This window comes from Corticium candelabrum, chromosome 1, assembly GCF_963422355.1.
Source record: "Corticium candelabrum chromosome 1, ooCorCand1.1, whole genome shotgun sequence".
Taxonomy (NCBI): domain Eukaryota; kingdom Metazoa; phylum Porifera; class Homoscleromorpha; order Homosclerophorida; family Plakinidae; genus Corticium; species Corticium candelabrum.
Window position 1 is genome coordinate 6,418,073 of NC_085085.1, and position 18,141 is coordinate 6,436,213.

General features: G+C 40.1%; 1 protein-coding gene across 1 annotated transcript in view; it reads right to left on the minus strand.

Annotated features, from left to right (window-relative positions):
* Window positions 1-18,141, minus strand: part of LOC134187365 (uncharacterized) — a 41,289-nt gene that overhangs the window by 4,645 nt on the left and 18,503 nt on the right. The window contains exons 59-111 of the mRNA XM_062655517.1: window positions 16,802-16,951; window positions 16,562-16,711; window positions 16,340-16,501; window positions 16,166-16,278; window positions 15,886-16,098; window positions 15,675-15,821; window positions 15,379-15,618; window positions 15,120-15,309; window positions 14,600-14,749; window positions 14,138-14,299; window positions 13,958-14,091; window positions 13,665-13,880; window positions 13,454-13,600; window positions 13,159-13,398; window positions 12,896-13,085; window positions 11,332-11,481; window positions 11,094-11,243; window positions 10,872-11,033; window positions 10,698-10,810; window positions 10,418-10,630; window positions 10,207-10,353; window positions 9,946-10,149; window positions 9,683-9,872; window positions 9,167-9,316; window positions 8,927-9,076; window positions 8,682-8,867; window positions 8,523-8,635; window positions 8,228-8,443; window positions 8,017-8,163; window positions 7,721-7,960; window positions 7,462-7,651; window positions 5,892-6,041; window positions 5,652-5,801; window positions 5,430-5,591; window positions 5,256-5,368; window positions 4,976-5,188; window positions 4,765-4,911; window positions 4,469-4,708; window positions 4,210-4,399; window positions 3,690-3,839; window positions 3,228-3,389; window positions 3,048-3,181; window positions 2,766-2,981; window positions 2,561-2,707; window positions 2,304-2,504; window positions 2,041-2,230; window positions 1,507-1,656; window positions 1,269-1,418; window positions 1,049-1,210; window positions 867-979; window positions 574-789; window positions 363-509; window positions 68-307 (exon numbers count right to left, since the gene is read on the minus strand). Of these exons, the coding sequence (XP_062511501.1) occupies window positions 68-307; window positions 363-509; window positions 574-789; window positions 867-979; window positions 1,049-1,210; window positions 1,269-1,418; window positions 1,507-1,656; window positions 2,041-2,230; window positions 2,304-2,504; window positions 2,561-2,707; window positions 2,766-2,981; window positions 3,048-3,181; window positions 3,228-3,389; window positions 3,690-3,839; window positions 4,210-4,399; window positions 4,469-4,708; window positions 4,765-4,911; window positions 4,976-5,188; window positions 5,256-5,368; window positions 5,430-5,591; window positions 5,652-5,801; window positions 5,892-6,041; window positions 7,462-7,651; window positions 7,721-7,960; window positions 8,017-8,163; window positions 8,228-8,443; window positions 8,523-8,635; window positions 8,682-8,867; window positions 8,927-9,076; window positions 9,167-9,316; window positions 9,683-9,872; window positions 9,946-10,149; window positions 10,207-10,353; window positions 10,418-10,630; window positions 10,698-10,810; window positions 10,872-11,033; window positions 11,094-11,243; window positions 11,332-11,481; window positions 12,896-13,085; window positions 13,159-13,398; window positions 13,454-13,600; window positions 13,665-13,880; window positions 13,958-14,091; window positions 14,138-14,299; window positions 14,600-14,749; window positions 15,120-15,309; window positions 15,379-15,618; window positions 15,675-15,821; window positions 15,886-16,098; window positions 16,166-16,278; window positions 16,340-16,501; window positions 16,562-16,711; window positions 16,802-16,951 (9,068 nt within the window). The remainder of the gene's footprint in view (window positions 1-67; window positions 308-362; window positions 510-573; window positions 790-866; window positions 980-1,048; window positions 1,211-1,268; window positions 1,419-1,506; window positions 1,657-2,040; window positions 2,231-2,303; window positions 2,505-2,560; window positions 2,708-2,765; window positions 2,982-3,047; window positions 3,182-3,227; window positions 3,390-3,689; window positions 3,840-4,209; window positions 4,400-4,468; window positions 4,709-4,764; window positions 4,912-4,975; window positions 5,189-5,255; window positions 5,369-5,429; window positions 5,592-5,651; window positions 5,802-5,891; window positions 6,042-7,461; window positions 7,652-7,720; window positions 7,961-8,016; window positions 8,164-8,227; window positions 8,444-8,522; window positions 8,636-8,681; window positions 8,868-8,926; window positions 9,077-9,166; window positions 9,317-9,682; window positions 9,873-9,945; window positions 10,150-10,206; window positions 10,354-10,417; window positions 10,631-10,697; window positions 10,811-10,871; window positions 11,034-11,093; window positions 11,244-11,331; window positions 11,482-12,895; window positions 13,086-13,158; window positions 13,399-13,453; window positions 13,601-13,664; window positions 13,881-13,957; window positions 14,092-14,137; window positions 14,300-14,599; window positions 14,750-15,119; window positions 15,310-15,378; window positions 15,619-15,674; window positions 15,822-15,885; window positions 16,099-16,165; window positions 16,279-16,339; window positions 16,502-16,561; window positions 16,712-16,801; window positions 16,952-18,141) is intronic.

Sequence of the window (18,141 nt, forward strand, 5' to 3'; positions counted from 1 at the left end):
TCACACAACAACCACATCATCGCATTCCAGCCGCTACCTTAAACAGTTTGCTGTCAAACAAACAAACCGAGTCAATAAACGTTGTTCCGTCAAGTAAGTAAGTGTTGGCAATGATGTTGACATGTAACTCAGATTCAGCAAGCTGAGATCCCAATGGTACAACCAACAGATTGGGTTCCAACGTATAATACCCCGATGCCTCAGTTTCACCGTCCTCCGGTCCCAACTTATAATACTTTGATACCACACTTTGACCATCCTCAGATCGATGAACAGAAATCCTTAGATCATTCCACACATGCGAAGTCTGGACACGTGCTACGATTGTTATAGTGACAACACAAAACTCTTGCACTACTCACCTCATAACGAACTAACAGATCATATCGAATTGTTCTCTGTGGTACAGCTACCTTAAATGTCACTTCACTACCATTCATCAACCTTACTCCACCTATTCCAGTAAAGTTGCCAGGATCACTAGTGCGTTTCTTGACTGTTGCTCCACTCTGCAATTTACATCAACAACCATACAATCATTCATAGTCAACTAACAATGTGCAATCAACTTACGCTAAGACTAGCAAATTCTGCTTCATAAATGAGACCCTCCAAAAACGGTAGCCAGTGAAAATCTTCAATGATGTCACAAGTACGTCCAGTTAGACCAGATTTACAATGACATTGGCCTGAAGACTTATCACATGTCAGTGAAACCGAAGATGACAGTGAACAACCACATGGATGACAACTGCCAGCATCATCAGAAGGCATCATATACAATCCATCCTATTTTAATATACACGTGTCTTGATCTTAAGATTGATCGTAAGATACTAAATGCAACAAGCTAATCATCTTCTTACCTCACAAACAGAACACTTCAGACCAGTCACACCTTCTTTGCAAACACACTGACCAGTAGCATCACATGCCCCCATTGACAACGCTGTGGATCCATTGGAACTGCAATTGCAAGCTACAAGATTAGAACAAGACTTGTACACCCAACAAATGCCCAAATAACTCTCATTCCACACGTACACACCTTCACAGCCAGTAGGATTGGATAATTGTAGATTGAAAAACGATGTCTTACAACTCGTACATTTTACACCCTCTACGTTCTCTTTACACATGCACTGTCCTGCTGTAGCATTGCAACTCCCCCGAGCTGATACATCAGATCCAGATTCATTGCACAAACAAGCTAAACAATGTATGTAAACATCTCTGACATTACTTTATCATATGTCAAGCCAAGATACCTTGACAGACATCAGGATTCTCCACACTAAAGTTAAAATATGATGGTTTACATACATCACAACTTTGGCCCACTGCATTGCCCTTGCAGTCACAGTACCCGGTCTCATTGCATTGGACTGACTTTGATCCGATCACATCACACACACAAGCTAATCATAAATAATTAAGGCTGTTAGATAACACACAATACCACATCACGACGTAATAGAATTGATATAAAACATAAGCCCTTTGTACCTTCACAACCATCACCATCAAATCCAAAATATGTGTAATCACACGCTGAACATGTTCGAGTGATGATATTAGATGCACATAAACACTGTCCACCAAGTGTTAAACATTCTTTGCTATCATTCACTGTTCCTGTTACGTTACAGTCACAATCTACAATAAAACAAACAACTGTTTACAATCTGTGAGCGGTATACACTGACATAAGACCAACTACTGTTTGTAGCATAAAACATACAAACTCAAATACTACAGAGCATCTATAAATTCTGACAGATTCTGACATGCCTATTCTGTAATAAGAAACAGTGTTATGAGTATTAAACAAAACATACTATAACAGACAGGCATAGGCTTGGACATTTTGAGAAAGAAATTACTCAACTACTAACCACACAAAGTTGTTAGATGCAAAATTTTCTGGTAGTATTTTTAATCAAAGTACAGTCATGGTAAACAAACACAAAAAGATTACATCCTCCACTCAAAAAAATCTATGTAACTACAGTTATACATAATACGTACAAATCCCCTTACCAAGTGTTCCATTAAAGAGAGCAGCATTGATAAGGATTGTCTGTTTTCTACATTGTTCATCAATTGCATACCCAAATGCCGTTGACACACTTTTTCTAACATCGTAGCAAGTATCAAGAAACACACTCTGGTTATGAGCATCTAGTGCTCGATATTCTGGCAGGTCCTGTGCTTTCGGCATCAGCAAGACCTATGACAACACAACAGCCATACAATCACATTCTGCTAGCTTAATTAAACTGTATGCTGACAAATTAACAAACCGAGTCCACAAAGATTGCATCACCATAATAAAAGTACATGGAGGCCATAATGTTCACATATAACTCAGATCCAGCAAGCCGAGTTCCCAGTGATACAACCAACAGATCGTTCTCTGAATACACGTAATAGAAATTTGATATCACAAGTTGACCATCCTCAGATCGATACACATTCAGCAGTATTTCACCCCAAACATCAGACTGAAATATATCATATCATTACAACTAGTAATTTAACCTCAATTTGCATTGCTCACCCGATAACGAACTACCAGATCATACTGAATCGTTCTCTGTGGTACAGTTACATTAAATGTAACTTGATGACCATCCATCAATCTTACTCCACCTATTCCGGTGAAGTTGCGAGAATCCCCAATTTGTTTCTCAACTGTTGCTCCAGCCTGTAATTTACAACTCCAAATTATTTACAGTCGACAAAACAATTGATAGTCAATTTACACTAAGAACAGCAAATTCTGCTTCGTAAATGAGACCCTCCAAAAAGGGGAGCCAGTGAAAGTCTTCAATGATGTCACAAGTTCGTCCAGTCAGACCAGATTTACAAGTACATTGTCCTGAGATCTTATCACACGTCCATGAAACTGAAGATGACAGAGAACAACCACACGACTGACAACTGCTAGCATCATCAGGAAACAAAATGTAGAAGCCATCCTTTTCAAGCAACAATAACATGTAATCATATACTAATAAGGTGGGTAGAAACAGCTCCCTTATTACCTCACAAACAGAACACTTCACACCCGTCACACCTTCTTTGCAAACACACTGACCAGTAGCATCACATGCCCCCTTTGACAATGCTGTGGATCCATTGGAATTGCAATTGCAAGCTACACCAGTTAGAAAAAAGCCTTGTACACACGCAACTCATAACCCTCAATCCACATGCACACAAACCTTCACAGCCGGTAGGATTGGATGATTGCAGATTGAAAAATGATGTCTTACAACTTGTACATTTCACACCCTCTACGTTCTCTTTACACGTGCACTGTCCTGTTGTAGCATTGCAACTCTCCCCAGCGGATGGATCAGAGCCAGATTCATTGCACAAACAAGCTAGACCAATGCACGTAAACATCTCTGACTACAGTTTATCTGAAAGTCAAGCCAAGCTACCTTGGCAGGCATCAGGGTTCTCCACATTAAAGTTGAAATGTGATGGTTTACATACATCACATCTTTGTCCCGCTGCATTGCCCTTGCAGTCACAGTACCCGGTCTCATTACATTGAACTGACTTTGATCCAATCACATCACACACACAAGCTAATCATAAATAATTAAGGCTGTTAGATAACACACAATACCGCATCACAACGTAATAGAATTGATTTTTTAAACGCAAGTCCTTCCTACCTTCGCAACCATCACCATCAAATCCAAAATATGTGTAATCACACGCTGAACACGTTCGAGTGATGATTTTAGATGCACATAAACACTGTCCACCAAGTGTTAAACATTCTTTGCTATCATTCACTGTTCCTGTTACGTTACAGTCACAATCTACAATAAAACACACAAACTGTTTTACAAACTGTGAGCGGTATACAGTGACATATACGACAACTACACTGTATGTAGCATAACACATACAAGCTCAAAAACTACAAAGCATCTATAAATTCTAACAGATTCTGACATGCCCATACTGTTCTGCTATAATTGCAGCAGAACAGGGTCATGATTATTAACAGATCATACTACAACAGACTTGCATGGGCAAAATTATTCAACTAATAACCACACAAAGTTGTTAGACGCAAAACTTTCTGATGGGATTTGATTCAAAGTACAGCAATGGTAAACAAACAACACAAAATTTACACTCTTCGCTCAACAGCAATTACAATTATACGTAGAGTAATGCCTTTACCGAGTGTGCCATTAAAGAGAGCAGCATTGATAAGGGTCGTCTGCTTTCTGCATTGATCGTCGATTGTATAATTAAATGCTGTTAACACACTCTTCCTCACGTCGTAGCAAGTATCAAGAAACACACTCTGGTTATGAGCATCCAATGCTTGAAATTCCGGCAGGTCCTCTTCTTCTGGCATCAGCAAGACCTACAGTCACACAACAACCACCTCATCACATTCCAGTTACTTAAACACTTTGCCATCAAACAAACAAACCGAGTCGATAAACGTTGTTCCGTCAAGTAAGGAAGTGTTGGCAACGATGTTCACATGTAACTCAGATCCAGCAAGCCGAATTCCCAATGGTATAACCAACAGATTGGGTTCCAACGTATAATACCCCGATGCCTCAGTTTCACCATCCTCGGGTCCCAACTTATAATACTCTGATACCACACTTTGACCATCCTCAGATCGATCAACAGAAATCCTTAGATCATTCCACACATGCGAAGTCTGCACACGTGCTACGATTGTTACAGTGACAACACAAAAACTCTCGCACTACTCACCTCATAACGAACTAACAGATCATATCGAATTGTTCTCTGTGGTACAGCTACCTTAAATGTCACTTCACTACCATTCCTCAACCTTACTCCACCTATTCCAGTAAAGTTGCCGGGATCACTAGTTCGTTTCTCAACTGCTGCTCCACTCTGCAATTTACATCGCCAACCATACAATCATTCATAGTCAACTAACAGTGTGCAATCAACTTACGCTAAGACTAGCAAATTCTGCTTCATAAATGAGACCTTCCAAAAACGGTAGCCAGTGAAAATCTTCAATGATGTCACAGATACGTCCAGTTAGACCAGATTTACAATGACATTGGCCTGAAGACTTATCACACGTCAGTGAAACCGAAGACGACGGCGAACAACCACATGGACGACAACTGCCAGCATCAGAAGACGTCATATACAATCCATCCTATTATCATTTACACGCGTCTTGATCAGAAGATACTAAATGTAAGAAGCTAATCATCACTTCTTACCTCACAAACAGAACACTTCAGACCAGTCACACCCTCTTTGCAAACACACTGACCGGTATCATCACATGCCCCCTTTGACAACGCCGTGGATCCATCGGAATTGCAATTGCAAGCTACACCAGTTAGAAACAACTCGTACGTGCAACTGATAACCCTCAATCCACACGCACACACCTTCACAGCCGGTAGGATTGGATGTTTGCAGATTGAAAAACGATGTCTTACAACTTGTACATTTCACACCCTCTACGTTCTCTTTGCACGTGCACTGTCCTGTTGTAGCATTGCAACTCTCCCCAGCGGATGGATCAGAGCCAGATTCATTGCACAAACAAGCTAGACCAATGCACGTAAACATCTCTGACTACAGTTTATCTTAAAGTCAAGCCAAGCTACCTTGACAGACATCAGGGTTCTCCACACTAAAGTTGAAATGTGATGGTTTACATACATCACATCTTTGTCCCGCTGCATTGCCCTTGCAGTCACAGTACCCGGTCTCATTACATTGAACTGACTTTGATCCAATCACATCACACACACAAGCTAATCATAAATAATTAAGGCTGTTAGATAACACACAATACCGCATCACAACGTAATAGAATTGATTTTTTAAACGCAAGTCCTTCCTACCTTCGCAACCATCACCATCAAATCCAAAATATGTGTAATCACACGCTGAACACGTTCGAGTGATGATTTTAGATGCACATAAACACTGTCCACCAAGCGTTAAACATTCTTTGCTATCATTCACTGTTCCTGTTACAGTACAGCCACAATCTACAATAAAACACACACTGTTTTACAAACTGTGAGCGGTATACAGTGACATATAAGACAACTACTGTATGTAACATCACCAGGGTCGCCACACATTTTCACCAACTATTTGTAGGCAAATACAAGTAACAGTGACACACCCATTTTCCAGTGTTGTTGGGGCCACGCCCTTGTGTTTCTATTTTGGTGACCGAAATCCTACGATGTACCTCACCTAGTGTTCTTCTCAAAACAGCCTTCAAAACAGTCTCAAAAGCATGTGCAATTGCTCGTATATATATGCAATGTCATTTAATTATTTGAACTAACAATCGTAAGCTGTGCAATTCTTTGCAGACCTTGAACAAATGGTATGCTTCGGTACCAGCGATCAAAAAAGCATTGCATGTAGGCACTAGCTCATAAAATACTGCTCAACAAAGGCAGCAAAAGAACCGTTTCATCAGTGTGAATAGCCGTCAAATAAAACAAGAATGATTTTGTCAAAAGAGACAGAGAATATGTAGCTATAAGGTTTTGCTATAAGTATACAAGCACCGTAACCAGGAAGCTCTGCAAGCTGCACCAGGAAATGACCGAAATACGAAATGACCGTATGCAAATTGGACCTAATGCGAAATGACTGTACAGCCAGTCCTTGTTACTCCAACAATGATAATCTGACACCCACACTGTCTGACGAAGGTACATGTGAAACCAATTTACATAGGTCACTGTGTATTTGTTACCGATAATTCAACAGTAGCGTTAGTCCGACAGAAATCAACGAGACAAACGTGGTCAAAATAACGAGGTCTGACTATAACACGAAATGACACAAATGCAAAATAAATGCAATGCAAAACATGCAATGAATACCAAAACCAGTCACTGTAATGTTCGTGAGCCAGCTGGCACTTGTTCAAGAATATACCTATTCACAGGTCATGCGAAAATTTCACAGCCAGTTTTCCCTCAACATTCATAGGCTATTGTGGGTGCGGCAACCCTGCATCACACATACAAGCTTAAATACCATAAACGGTTGATACCGATACCTGCTCTTACAGAAGAACTAAACACAAACTCAACCCTACATACCAACGCTACCGCATTGGTGACAAAACATCTGCCAATTCGGAGATTCTAAAATGCACATACAATACTTGTAATGAAATTAGTTAATGACTGCAATCGAAAACAGTGTTATGGTTATTAAGAAACATACTAAAACAGACCTGCATGGACTTGGACATTTCAAGAAAGAATTATTCAACTACTAACTACACAAGTTGCTAGACTAACTACACAAGTTGTTAGATGCAAATTTTTGGTGAGACCTTATTCAAAGTACAGTATGGCAAACAAATAGTACATAAACATTAAATTTCCACTCAACTAACTTACACAATTACAGTTACACGAAGAATAATGCCCTTACCAAGCGTTCCATTAAAGAGAGCAGCATTGATGAGAATTGTCTGCTTTCTACATTGTTCGTCAATTGCATAATTAAATGCTGTTGACAAACTTTTCCTCATGTCATAGCAAGTACCAAGAAACACACTCTGGTTATGAGCACTTAATGCTTGAAATTCAGGCAGGTCCTCTTCTTCCGGTATCAGCAAGACCTACAATGACACAACAACCACATCATCACACTGCCGCTACTTAAACAGTTTGCTGTCAAACAAACAAACCGAGTCAATAAATGTTGTCCCGTCTAGTAAGTAAGTGTTGGCAATGATGTTGACATGTAACTCAGATTCAGCAAGCTGAGATCCCAATGGTACAACCAACAGATTGAGTTCCAACGTATAATATCCCGATGCCTCAGTTTCACCATCCTCGGGTCCCAACTTATAATACTTTGATACCACACTTTGACCATCCTCAGATCGATGAACAGAAATCTTTACGTCATTCCACAAATGGGATGTCTGGAGACGTGCTACGATTGTCACAGTGACAACACAAAAACTCTTGCACTACTCACCTCATAACGAACTAACAGATCATATCGAATAGTTCTCTGTGGTACAGCTACCTTAAATGTCACTTCACTACCATTCATCAACCTTACTCCACCTATTCCAGTAAAGTTGCTAGGATCACTGGTTCGTTTCTCAACTGCTGCTCCACTCTACAATTTGCACAACCAACAATATAATCATTCATAGTCAACTAACAATGTGCAATCAACTTACGCTAAGACTAGCAAATTCTGCTTCATAAATGACACCCTCCAAGAACGGCAGCCAGTGAAAATCTTCAATGATGTCACAAGTACGTCCAGTCAGACCAGATTTACAAACACACTGGCCTGAAGACTTATCACATGTCAGTGAAACTGAAGATGACAGTGCACATCCACATGAATGACAACTGCCAGCATCATTAGAAGACATCAGATAAGAGCCATCCTATTTTAATATACACGTGTCTTGATCGTAAGATTGATCATAACATACTAAATGCAAGAAGCTAATCGTCTCTTCTTACCTCACAAACAGAACACTTCAGACCAGTCACACCTTCTTTGCAAACACACTGACCAGTAGCATCACATGCCCCCTTTGACAACGCCGTGGATCCATTGGAATTGCAATTGCAAGCTACAAGATTTAGAGCAAAACTTGCAAACCCAACAATCGTCCAAACATCTTTCATTCCACACGTACACACCTTCACAGCCGGTAGGATTGGATAATTGCAGATTGAAAAATGATGTCTTACAACTTGTACAATTCACACCCTCTACGTTCTCTTTACAAATGCACTGTCCTGTTGCAGCATTGCAACTCCCCCCAGCTGATGAAGCAGATCCAGATTCATTGCACAAACAAGCTAAACCATGTACGTAAACATCTCTGACTTCAGTTTATCATAAAGTCAAGCCAAGCTACCTTGACAGACATCAGGGTTCTCCACATTAAAGTTAAAATGTGATGGTTTACATACATCACATCTTTGTCCCGCTGCATTGCCCTTGCAGTCACAGTACCCGGTCTCATTACATTGAACTGACTTTGATCCAATCACATCACACACACAAGCTAGTCATAAATAATTAAGGCTGTTACATAACACACAATACTGCATCACAACGTAATAGAATTGATTTTTTAAACGCAAGTCCTTCCTACCTTCGCAACCATCACCATCAAAACCAAAATATGTGTAATCACACGCTGAACATGTTCGAGTGATGACATTAGATGCACATAAACACTGTCCACCAAGTGTTAAACATTCTTTGCTATCATTCACTGTTCCTGTTACGTTACAGTCACAATCTACAATAAAGAAACACACAAACTGTTTTACTACCAGCAAGCTATATAGTGATACAAAACCAAGTACCATAAGTAACCACACATGTACAAATCAAATACTAAAGGCAACTAAAAATTAATTAAGTCAATCCTGACATACCTACACTCTAATAATTACATTAGGAAACAAATGATAGCGCAACAGACCTGACATTAAAATAAAATCACAAAAATACTGACAGCCTTCCAGAGTTGCTAGATGCACAAATCTGTGATTGGATTTTTCATAAAAGTAGAGCAATGGCATGCAAACAAACACAGAAAATGCTACACCTGATCACAACTTTATGCAGTTAAGAGTTGTACGACGTAGGCTAACCCTCTTACCAAGTGTTCCATTAAAGAGAGCAGCATTGATAAGGATTGTCTGTTTTCTACATTGTTCATCAATTGCATAACTAAATACCGTTGACACACTTCTTCTAACATCATAGCAAGTATCAAGAAACACACTCTGGTTATGAGCATCTAGTGCTTGATATTCTGGCAGGTCTTGTGCTTTTGGCATCAGCAAGATCTGTGACAACACAACAGCCACATAATCACATTCTGCTTGCTTAATTAAACTGTTTGCTGGCAAATTAACAAACCGAGTCCACAAAGATTGCTTCACTATAAAAGTACGTGTAGGCTATAATGTTCACATACAAATCAGATCCAGCAAGCTGAGTTCCCAGTGGTACAACCAACAGATTGTTCTCTGAAGACAAATAATGGAAATCTGACATCACAAGTTGACCATCCTCAGATCGATACACATTCAGCTGTATTTCACCCCAACCATCAAAGTAAGACTGAAAACATACCTTATCGTTACAGCCAGTAATCTAACCTTAATTTGCATTGCTCACCCGATAACGAACTACCAGATCATATTGAATCGTTCTCTGTGGTACTGTTACATTAAACGTAACTTGATTACCATCTATCAACCTTACTCCACCTATTCCAGTAAAGTTGCCGGGATCACTAGTTCGTTTCTCAACTGCTGCTCCACTCTGCAATTTACATCGCCAACCATACAATCATTCATAGTCAACTAACAGTGTGCAATCAACTTACGCCAAGACTAGCAAATTCTGCTTCATAAATGAGACCCTCCAAAAACGGTAGCCAGTGAAAATCTTCAATGATGTCACAGATACGTCCAGTTAGACCAGATTTACAATGACATTGGCCTGAAGACTTATCACACGTCAGTGAAACCGAAGACGACGGCGAACAACCACATGGACGACAACTGCCAGCATCAGAAGACGTCATATACAATCCATCCTATTATCATTTACACGCGTCTTGATCAGAAGATACTAAATGTAAGAAGCTAATCATCACTTCTTACCTCACAAACAGAACACTTCAGACCAGTCACACCTTCTTTGCAAACACACTGACCGGTATCATCACATGCCCCCTTTGACAACGCCGTGGATCCATCGGAATTGCAATTGCAAGCTACACCAGTTAGAAACAACTCGTACGTGCAACTGATAACCCTCAATCCACACGCACACACCTTCACAGCCGGTAGGATTGGATGCTTGCAGATTGAAAAACGATGTCTTACAACTTGTACATTTCACACCCTCTACGTTCTCTTTGCACGTGCACTGTCCTGTTGTAGCATTGCAACTCTCCCCAGCGGATGGATCAGAGCCAGATTCATTGCACAAACAAGCTAGACCAATGCACGTAAACATCTCTGACTACAGTTTATCTTAAAGTCAAGCCAAGCTACCTTGGCAGGCATCAGGATTCTCCAAGTTAAAGTTAAAATACGATGGTTTACATACATCACATCTTTGTCCCACTGCATTGCCCTTGCAGTCACAGTACCCACTCTCATTGCATTGAACTGACATTGATCCAATCACATCACACACACAAGCTAATCATAAATAATTAAGGCTGTTAGATAACACACAATACCGCATCAAGAGGTAATAGAATTGATTTAAAACATAAGTTCTTTGTACCTTCACATCCATCACCATCAAATCCAAAATATGTGTAATCACACGCTGAACATGTTCGAGTGATGATATTAGATGCACATAAACACTGTCCACCAAGTGTTAAACATTCTCTGCTATTATTCACTGTTCCTGTTACTGTACAGTCACAATCTACAATAAAACACACAAACTGTTTTACAAACTGTGAGCGGTATACAGTGACATATAAGACAACTACTGTATGTAGCCTCACAAGAGTTGCCACACATTTTCACCAACAATTCGTAGGAAAATACAAGTAAAAATGTCACACCCATTTTCCAGTGTCGTTGGGACCAAGTCCTTGTGTTTCTACTTGGTGACTGAAATCCTACAATGTACATCACTTACTGTTCTTCTCAAAACAGCCTTCAAAACAGTCTTAAAAGCATGTGCGATTGCTCGTATATGCAATATTCAGATGTCATTTAATTATTTGAACTAACAATCGTAAGCTGTGCAATTCTTTGCAGACCTTAAACTAACGGTATGCTTTGGTACCAGCGATCAAAAAAGCATTGCATGTAGGCACTAGCTCATAAAATACTGCTCAACAAAGGCAGCAAAAGAACCGTTTCATCAGTGTGAATAGCCGTCAAATAAAACAAGAATGATTTTGTCAAAAGAGACAGAGAATATGTAGCTATAAGGTTTCGCTATAAGTATACAAGCACCGTAACCAAGAAGCTCTGCAAGCTGCACCAGCAAATGACCGAAATATGAAATAACCGCATGCAAATTGGACCTAATGCGAAATGACTGTACAGCCAGACCTCGTTACTCCAACACTGATAATCTGACACCCACACTGTCTCACGAAAGTATATGTGAAACCAATTTACATACGTCACTGTGTATTTGTTACCGATAATACAACAGTTGCGTCAGCCCGACAGAAATCAGCGAGACAAACATGGTCAAAATAACGAGGTCTGACTGTGATACAAAATGACACAAATGCAAAATAAATGTAATGCAAAACGTGAAATGCATACCGAAACCAGTCACTGTAATGTTCGTGAGCTACCTGGCACTTGTTCAAGAATACCTATTCATAGGTCACAACAAAATTTCATCGCCAGTTTCCCCAAAAAAATTTGTAGGCTACAAATCTATTCATAGGTGTGGCAATCCTGCATCACACCTACAAGCTTAAATACTATAAACGGTTGATATCGATATCCGCTCTCACAGAAAAACTGAACACAAACTCTACCTTACATACTAACGCTACCGCACTGGTGACAAAACATCTGTAAGTTCGGAGATTCTAAAATGAACATACAATACTTTTAATGACTTCAGTTACTGACTGCAATTGAAAACAGTGTTATGGCTATTAAAAAACATACTAAAACAGACCTGCATGGGCTTGGACATTTCGAGAAAGAAATTATTCAACTGCTAACTACACAAGTTGTTAGATGCAAATTATTGGTGAGACCTTTATTCCAAGTACAGTATGGCAAACAAATAGTACATAAACATTAGATTTCCATTCAACTAACTTACACAATTACAGTTACACGAAGAATAATGCCCTTACCAACTGTTCCATTAAAGAGAGCAGCATTGATAAGAATTGTCTGCTTTCTACATTGTTCGTCAATTGCATAATTAAATGCTGTTGACACACTCTTCCTCACGTCATAGCAATTACTAAGAAACACACTCTGGTTATGAGCACTTAATGCTTGAAATTCAGGCAGGTCCTCTTCTTCTGGCATCAGCAAGACCTACAGTCACACAACAACCACATCATCGCATTCCAGCCGCTACCTTAAACAGTTTGCTGTCAAACAAACAAACCGAGTCAATAAACGTTGTTCCGTCAAGTAAGTAAGTGTTGGCAATGATGTTGACATGTAACTCAGATTCAGCAAGCTGAGATCCCAATGGTACAACCAACAGATTGGGTTCCAACGTATAATACCCCGATGCCTCAGTTTCACCGTCCTCCGGTCCCAACTTATAATACTTTGATACCACACTTTGACCATCCTCAGATCGATGAACAGAAATCCTTAGATCATTCCACACATGCGAAGTCTGGACACGTGCTACGATTGTTATAGTGACAACACAAAACTCTTGCACTACTCACCTCATAACGAACTAACAGATCATATCGAATTGTTCTCTGTGGTACAGCTACCTTAAATGTCACTTCACTACCATTCATCAACCTTACTCCACCTATTCCAGTAAAGTTGCCAGGATCACTAGTGCGTTTCTTGACTGTTGCTCCACTCTGCAATTTACATCAACAACCATACAATCATTCATAGTCAACTAACAATGTGCAATCAACTTACGCTAAGACTAGCAAATTCTGCTTCATAAATGAGACCCTCCAAAAACGGTAGCCAGTGAAAATCTTCAATGATGTCACAAGTACGTCCAGTTAGACCAGATTTACAATGACATTGGCCTGAAGACTTATCACATGTCAGTGAAACCGAAGATGACAGTGAACAACCACATGGATGACAACTGCCAGCATCATCAGAAGGCATCATATACAATCCATCCTATTTTAATATACACGTGTCTTGATCTTAAGATTGATCGTAAGATACTAAATGCAACAAGCTAATCATCTTCTTACCTCACAAACAGAACACTTCAGACCAGTCACACCTTCTTTGCAAACACACTGACCAGTAGCATCACATGCCCCCATTGACAACGCTGTGGATCCATTGGAATTGCAATTGCAAGCTACACCAGTTAGAAAAAAGCCTTGTACACACGCAACTCATAACCCTCAATCCACATGCACACAAACCTTCACAGCCGGTAGGATTGGATGATTGCAGATTGAAAAATGATGTCTTACAACTTGTACATTTCACACCCTCTACGTTCTCTTTACACGTGCACTGTCCTGTTGTAGCATTGCAACTCTCCCCAGCGGATGGATCAGAGCCAGATTCATTGCACAAACAAGCTAGACCAATGCACGTAAACATCTCTGACTACAGTTTATCTGAAAGTCAAGCCAAGCTACCTTGGCAGGCATCAGGGTTCTCCACATTAAAGTTGAAATGTGATGGTTTACATACATTACATCTTTGTCCCGCTGCATTGCCCTTGCAGTCACAGTACCCGGTCTCATTACATTGAACTGACTTTGATCCAATCACATCACACACACAAGCTAATCATAAATAATTAAGGCTGTTAGATAACACACAATACCGCATCACAACGTAATAGAATTGATTTTTTAAACGCAAGTCCTTCCTACCTTCGCAACCATCACCATCAAATCCAAAATATGTGTAATCACACGCTGAACACGTTCGAGTGATGATTTTAGATGCACATAAACACTGTCCACCAAGTGTTAAACATTCTTTGCTATCATTCACTGTTCCTGTTACGTTACAGTCACAATCTACAATAAAACACACAAACTGTTTTACAAACTGTGAGCGGTATACAGTGACATATACGACAACTACACTGTATGTAGCATAACACATACAAGCTCAAAAACTACAAAGCATCTATAAATTCTAACAGATTCTGACATGCCCATACTGTTCTGCTATAATTGCAGCAGAACAGGGTCATGATTATTAACAGATCATACTACAACAGACTTGCATGGGCAAAATTATTCAACTAATAACCACACAAAGTTGTTAGACGCAAAACTTTCTGATGGGATTTGATTCAAAGTACAGCAATGGTAAACAAACAACACAAAATTTACACTCTTCGCTCAACAGCAATTACAATTATACGTAGAGTAATGCCTTTACCGAGTGTGCCATTAAAGAGAGCAGCATTGATAAGGGTCGTCTGCTTTCTGCATTGATCGTCGATTGTATAATTAAATGCTGTTAACACACTCTTCCTCACGTCGTAGCAAGTATCAAGAAACACACTCTGGTTATGAGCATCCAATGCTTGAAATTCCGGCAGGTCCTCTTCTTCTGGCATCAGCAAGACCTACAGTCACACAACAACCACCTCATCACATTCCAGTTACTTAAACACTTTGCCATCAAACAAACAAACCGAGTCGATAAACGTAGTTCCGTCAAGTAAGGAAGTGTTGGCAACGATGTTCACATGTACCTCAGATCCAGCAAGCCGAATTCCCAATGGTATAACCAACAGATTGGGTTCCAACGTATAATACCCCGATGCCTCAGTTTCACCATCCTCGGGTCCCAACTTATAATACTCTGATACCACACTTTGACCATCCTCAGATCGATCAACAGAAATCCTTAGATCATTCCACACATGCGAAGTCTGCACACGTGCTACCATTGTTACAGTGACAACACAAAAACTCTCGCACTACTCACCTCATAACGAACTAACAGATCATATCGAATTGTTCTCTGTGGTACAGCTACCTTAAATGTCACTTCACTACCATTCCTCAACCTTACTCCACCTATTCCAGTAAAGTTGCCGAGATCACTAGTTCGTTTCTCAACTGCTGCTCCACTCTGCAATTTACATCGCCAACCATACAATCATTCATAGTCAACTAACAGTGTGCAATCAACTTACGCTAAGACTAGCAAATTCTGCTTCATAAATGAGACCCTCCAAAAACGGTAGCCAGTGAAAATCTTCAATGATGTCACAGATACGTCCAGTTAGACCAGATTTACAATGACATTGGCCTGAAGACTTATCACACGTCAGTGAAACCGAAGACGACAGCGAACAACCACATGGACGACAACTGCCAGCATCAGAAGACGTCATATACAATCCATCCTATTATCATTTACACGCGTCTTGATCAGAAGATACTAAATGTAAGAAGCTAATCATCACTTCTTACCTCACAAACAGAACACTTCAGACCAGTCACACCCTCTTTGCAAACACACTGACCGGTATCATCACATGCCCCCTTTGACAACGCCGTGGATCCATCGGAATTGCAATTGCAAGCTACACCAGTTAGAAACAACTCGTACGTGCAACTGATAACCCTCAATCCACACGCACACACCTTCACAGCCGGTAGGATTGGATGCTTGCAGATTGAAAAACGATGTCTTACAACTTGTACATTTCACACCCTCTACGTTCTCTTTGCACGTGCACTGTCCTGTTGTAGCATTGCAACTCTCCCCAGCGGATGGATCAGAGCCAGATTCATTGCACAAACAAGCTAGACCAATGCACGTAAACATCTCTGACTACAGTTTATCTTAAAGTCAAGCCAAGCTACCTTGACAGACATCAGGGTTCTCCACACTAAAGTTGAAATGTGATGGTTTACATACATCACATCTTTGTCCCGCTGCATTGCCCTTGCAGTCACAGTACCCGGTCTCATTACATTGAACTGACTTTGATCCAATCACATCACACACACAAGCTAATCATAAATAATTAAGGCTGTTAGATAACACACAATACCGCATCACAACGTAATAGAATTGATTTTTTAAACGCAAGTCCTTCCTACCTTCGCAACCATCACCATCAAATCCAAAATATGTGTAATCACACGCTGAACACGTTCGAGTGATGATTTTAGATGCACATAAACACTGTCCACCAAGCGTTAAACATTCTTTGCTATCATTCACTGTTCCTGTTACAGTACAGCCACAATCTACAATAAAACACACACTGTTTTACAAACTGTGAGCGGTATACAGTGACATATAAGACAACTACTGTATGTAACATCACCAGGGTCGCCACACATTTTCACCAACTATTTGTAGGCAAATACAAGTAACAGTGACACACCCATTTTCCAGTGTTGTTGGGGCCACGCCCTTGTGTTTCTATTTTGGTGACCGAAATCCTACGATGTACCTCACCTAGTGTTCTTCTCAAAACAGTCTTCAAAACAGTCTCAAAAGCATGTGCAATTGCTCGTATATATATGCAATGTCATTTAATTATTTGAACTAACAATCGTAAGCTGTGCAATTCTTTGCAGACCTTGAACAAATGGTATGCTTCGGTACCAGCGATCAAAAAAGCATTGCATGTAGGCACTAGCTCATAAAATACTGCTCAACAAAGGCAGCAAAAGAACCGTTTCATCAGTGTGAATAGCCGTCAAATAAAACAAGAATGATTTTGTCAAAAGAGACAGAGAATATGTAGCTATAAGGTTTTGCTATAAGTATACAAGCACCGTAACCAGGAAGCTCTGCAAGCTGCACCAGGAAATGACCGAAATACGAAATGACCGTATGCAAATTGGACCTAATGCGAAATGACTGTACAGCCAGTCCTTGTTACTCCAACAATGATAATCTGACACCCACACTGTCTGACGAAGGTACAGGTGAAACCAATTTACATAGGTCACTGTGTATTTGTTACCGATAATTCAACAGTAGCGTTAGTCCGACAGAAATCAACGAGACAAACGTGGTCAAAATAACGAGGTCTGACTATAACACGAAACGACACAAATGCAAAATAAATGCAATGCAAAACATGCAATGAATACCAAAACCAGTCACTGTAATGTTCGTGAGCCAGCTGGCACTTGTTCAAGAATATACCTATTCACAGGTCATGCGAAAATTTCACAGCCAGTTTTCCCTCAACATTCATAGGCTATTGTGGGTGCGGCAACCCTGCATCACACATACAAGCTTAAATACCATAAACGGTTGATACCGATACCTGCTCTTACAGAAGAACTAAACACAAACTCAACCCTACATACCAACGCTACCGCATTGGTGACAAAACATCTGCCAATTCGGAGATTCTAAAATGCACATACAATACTTGTAATGAAATTAGTTAATGACTGCAATCGAAAACAGTGTTATG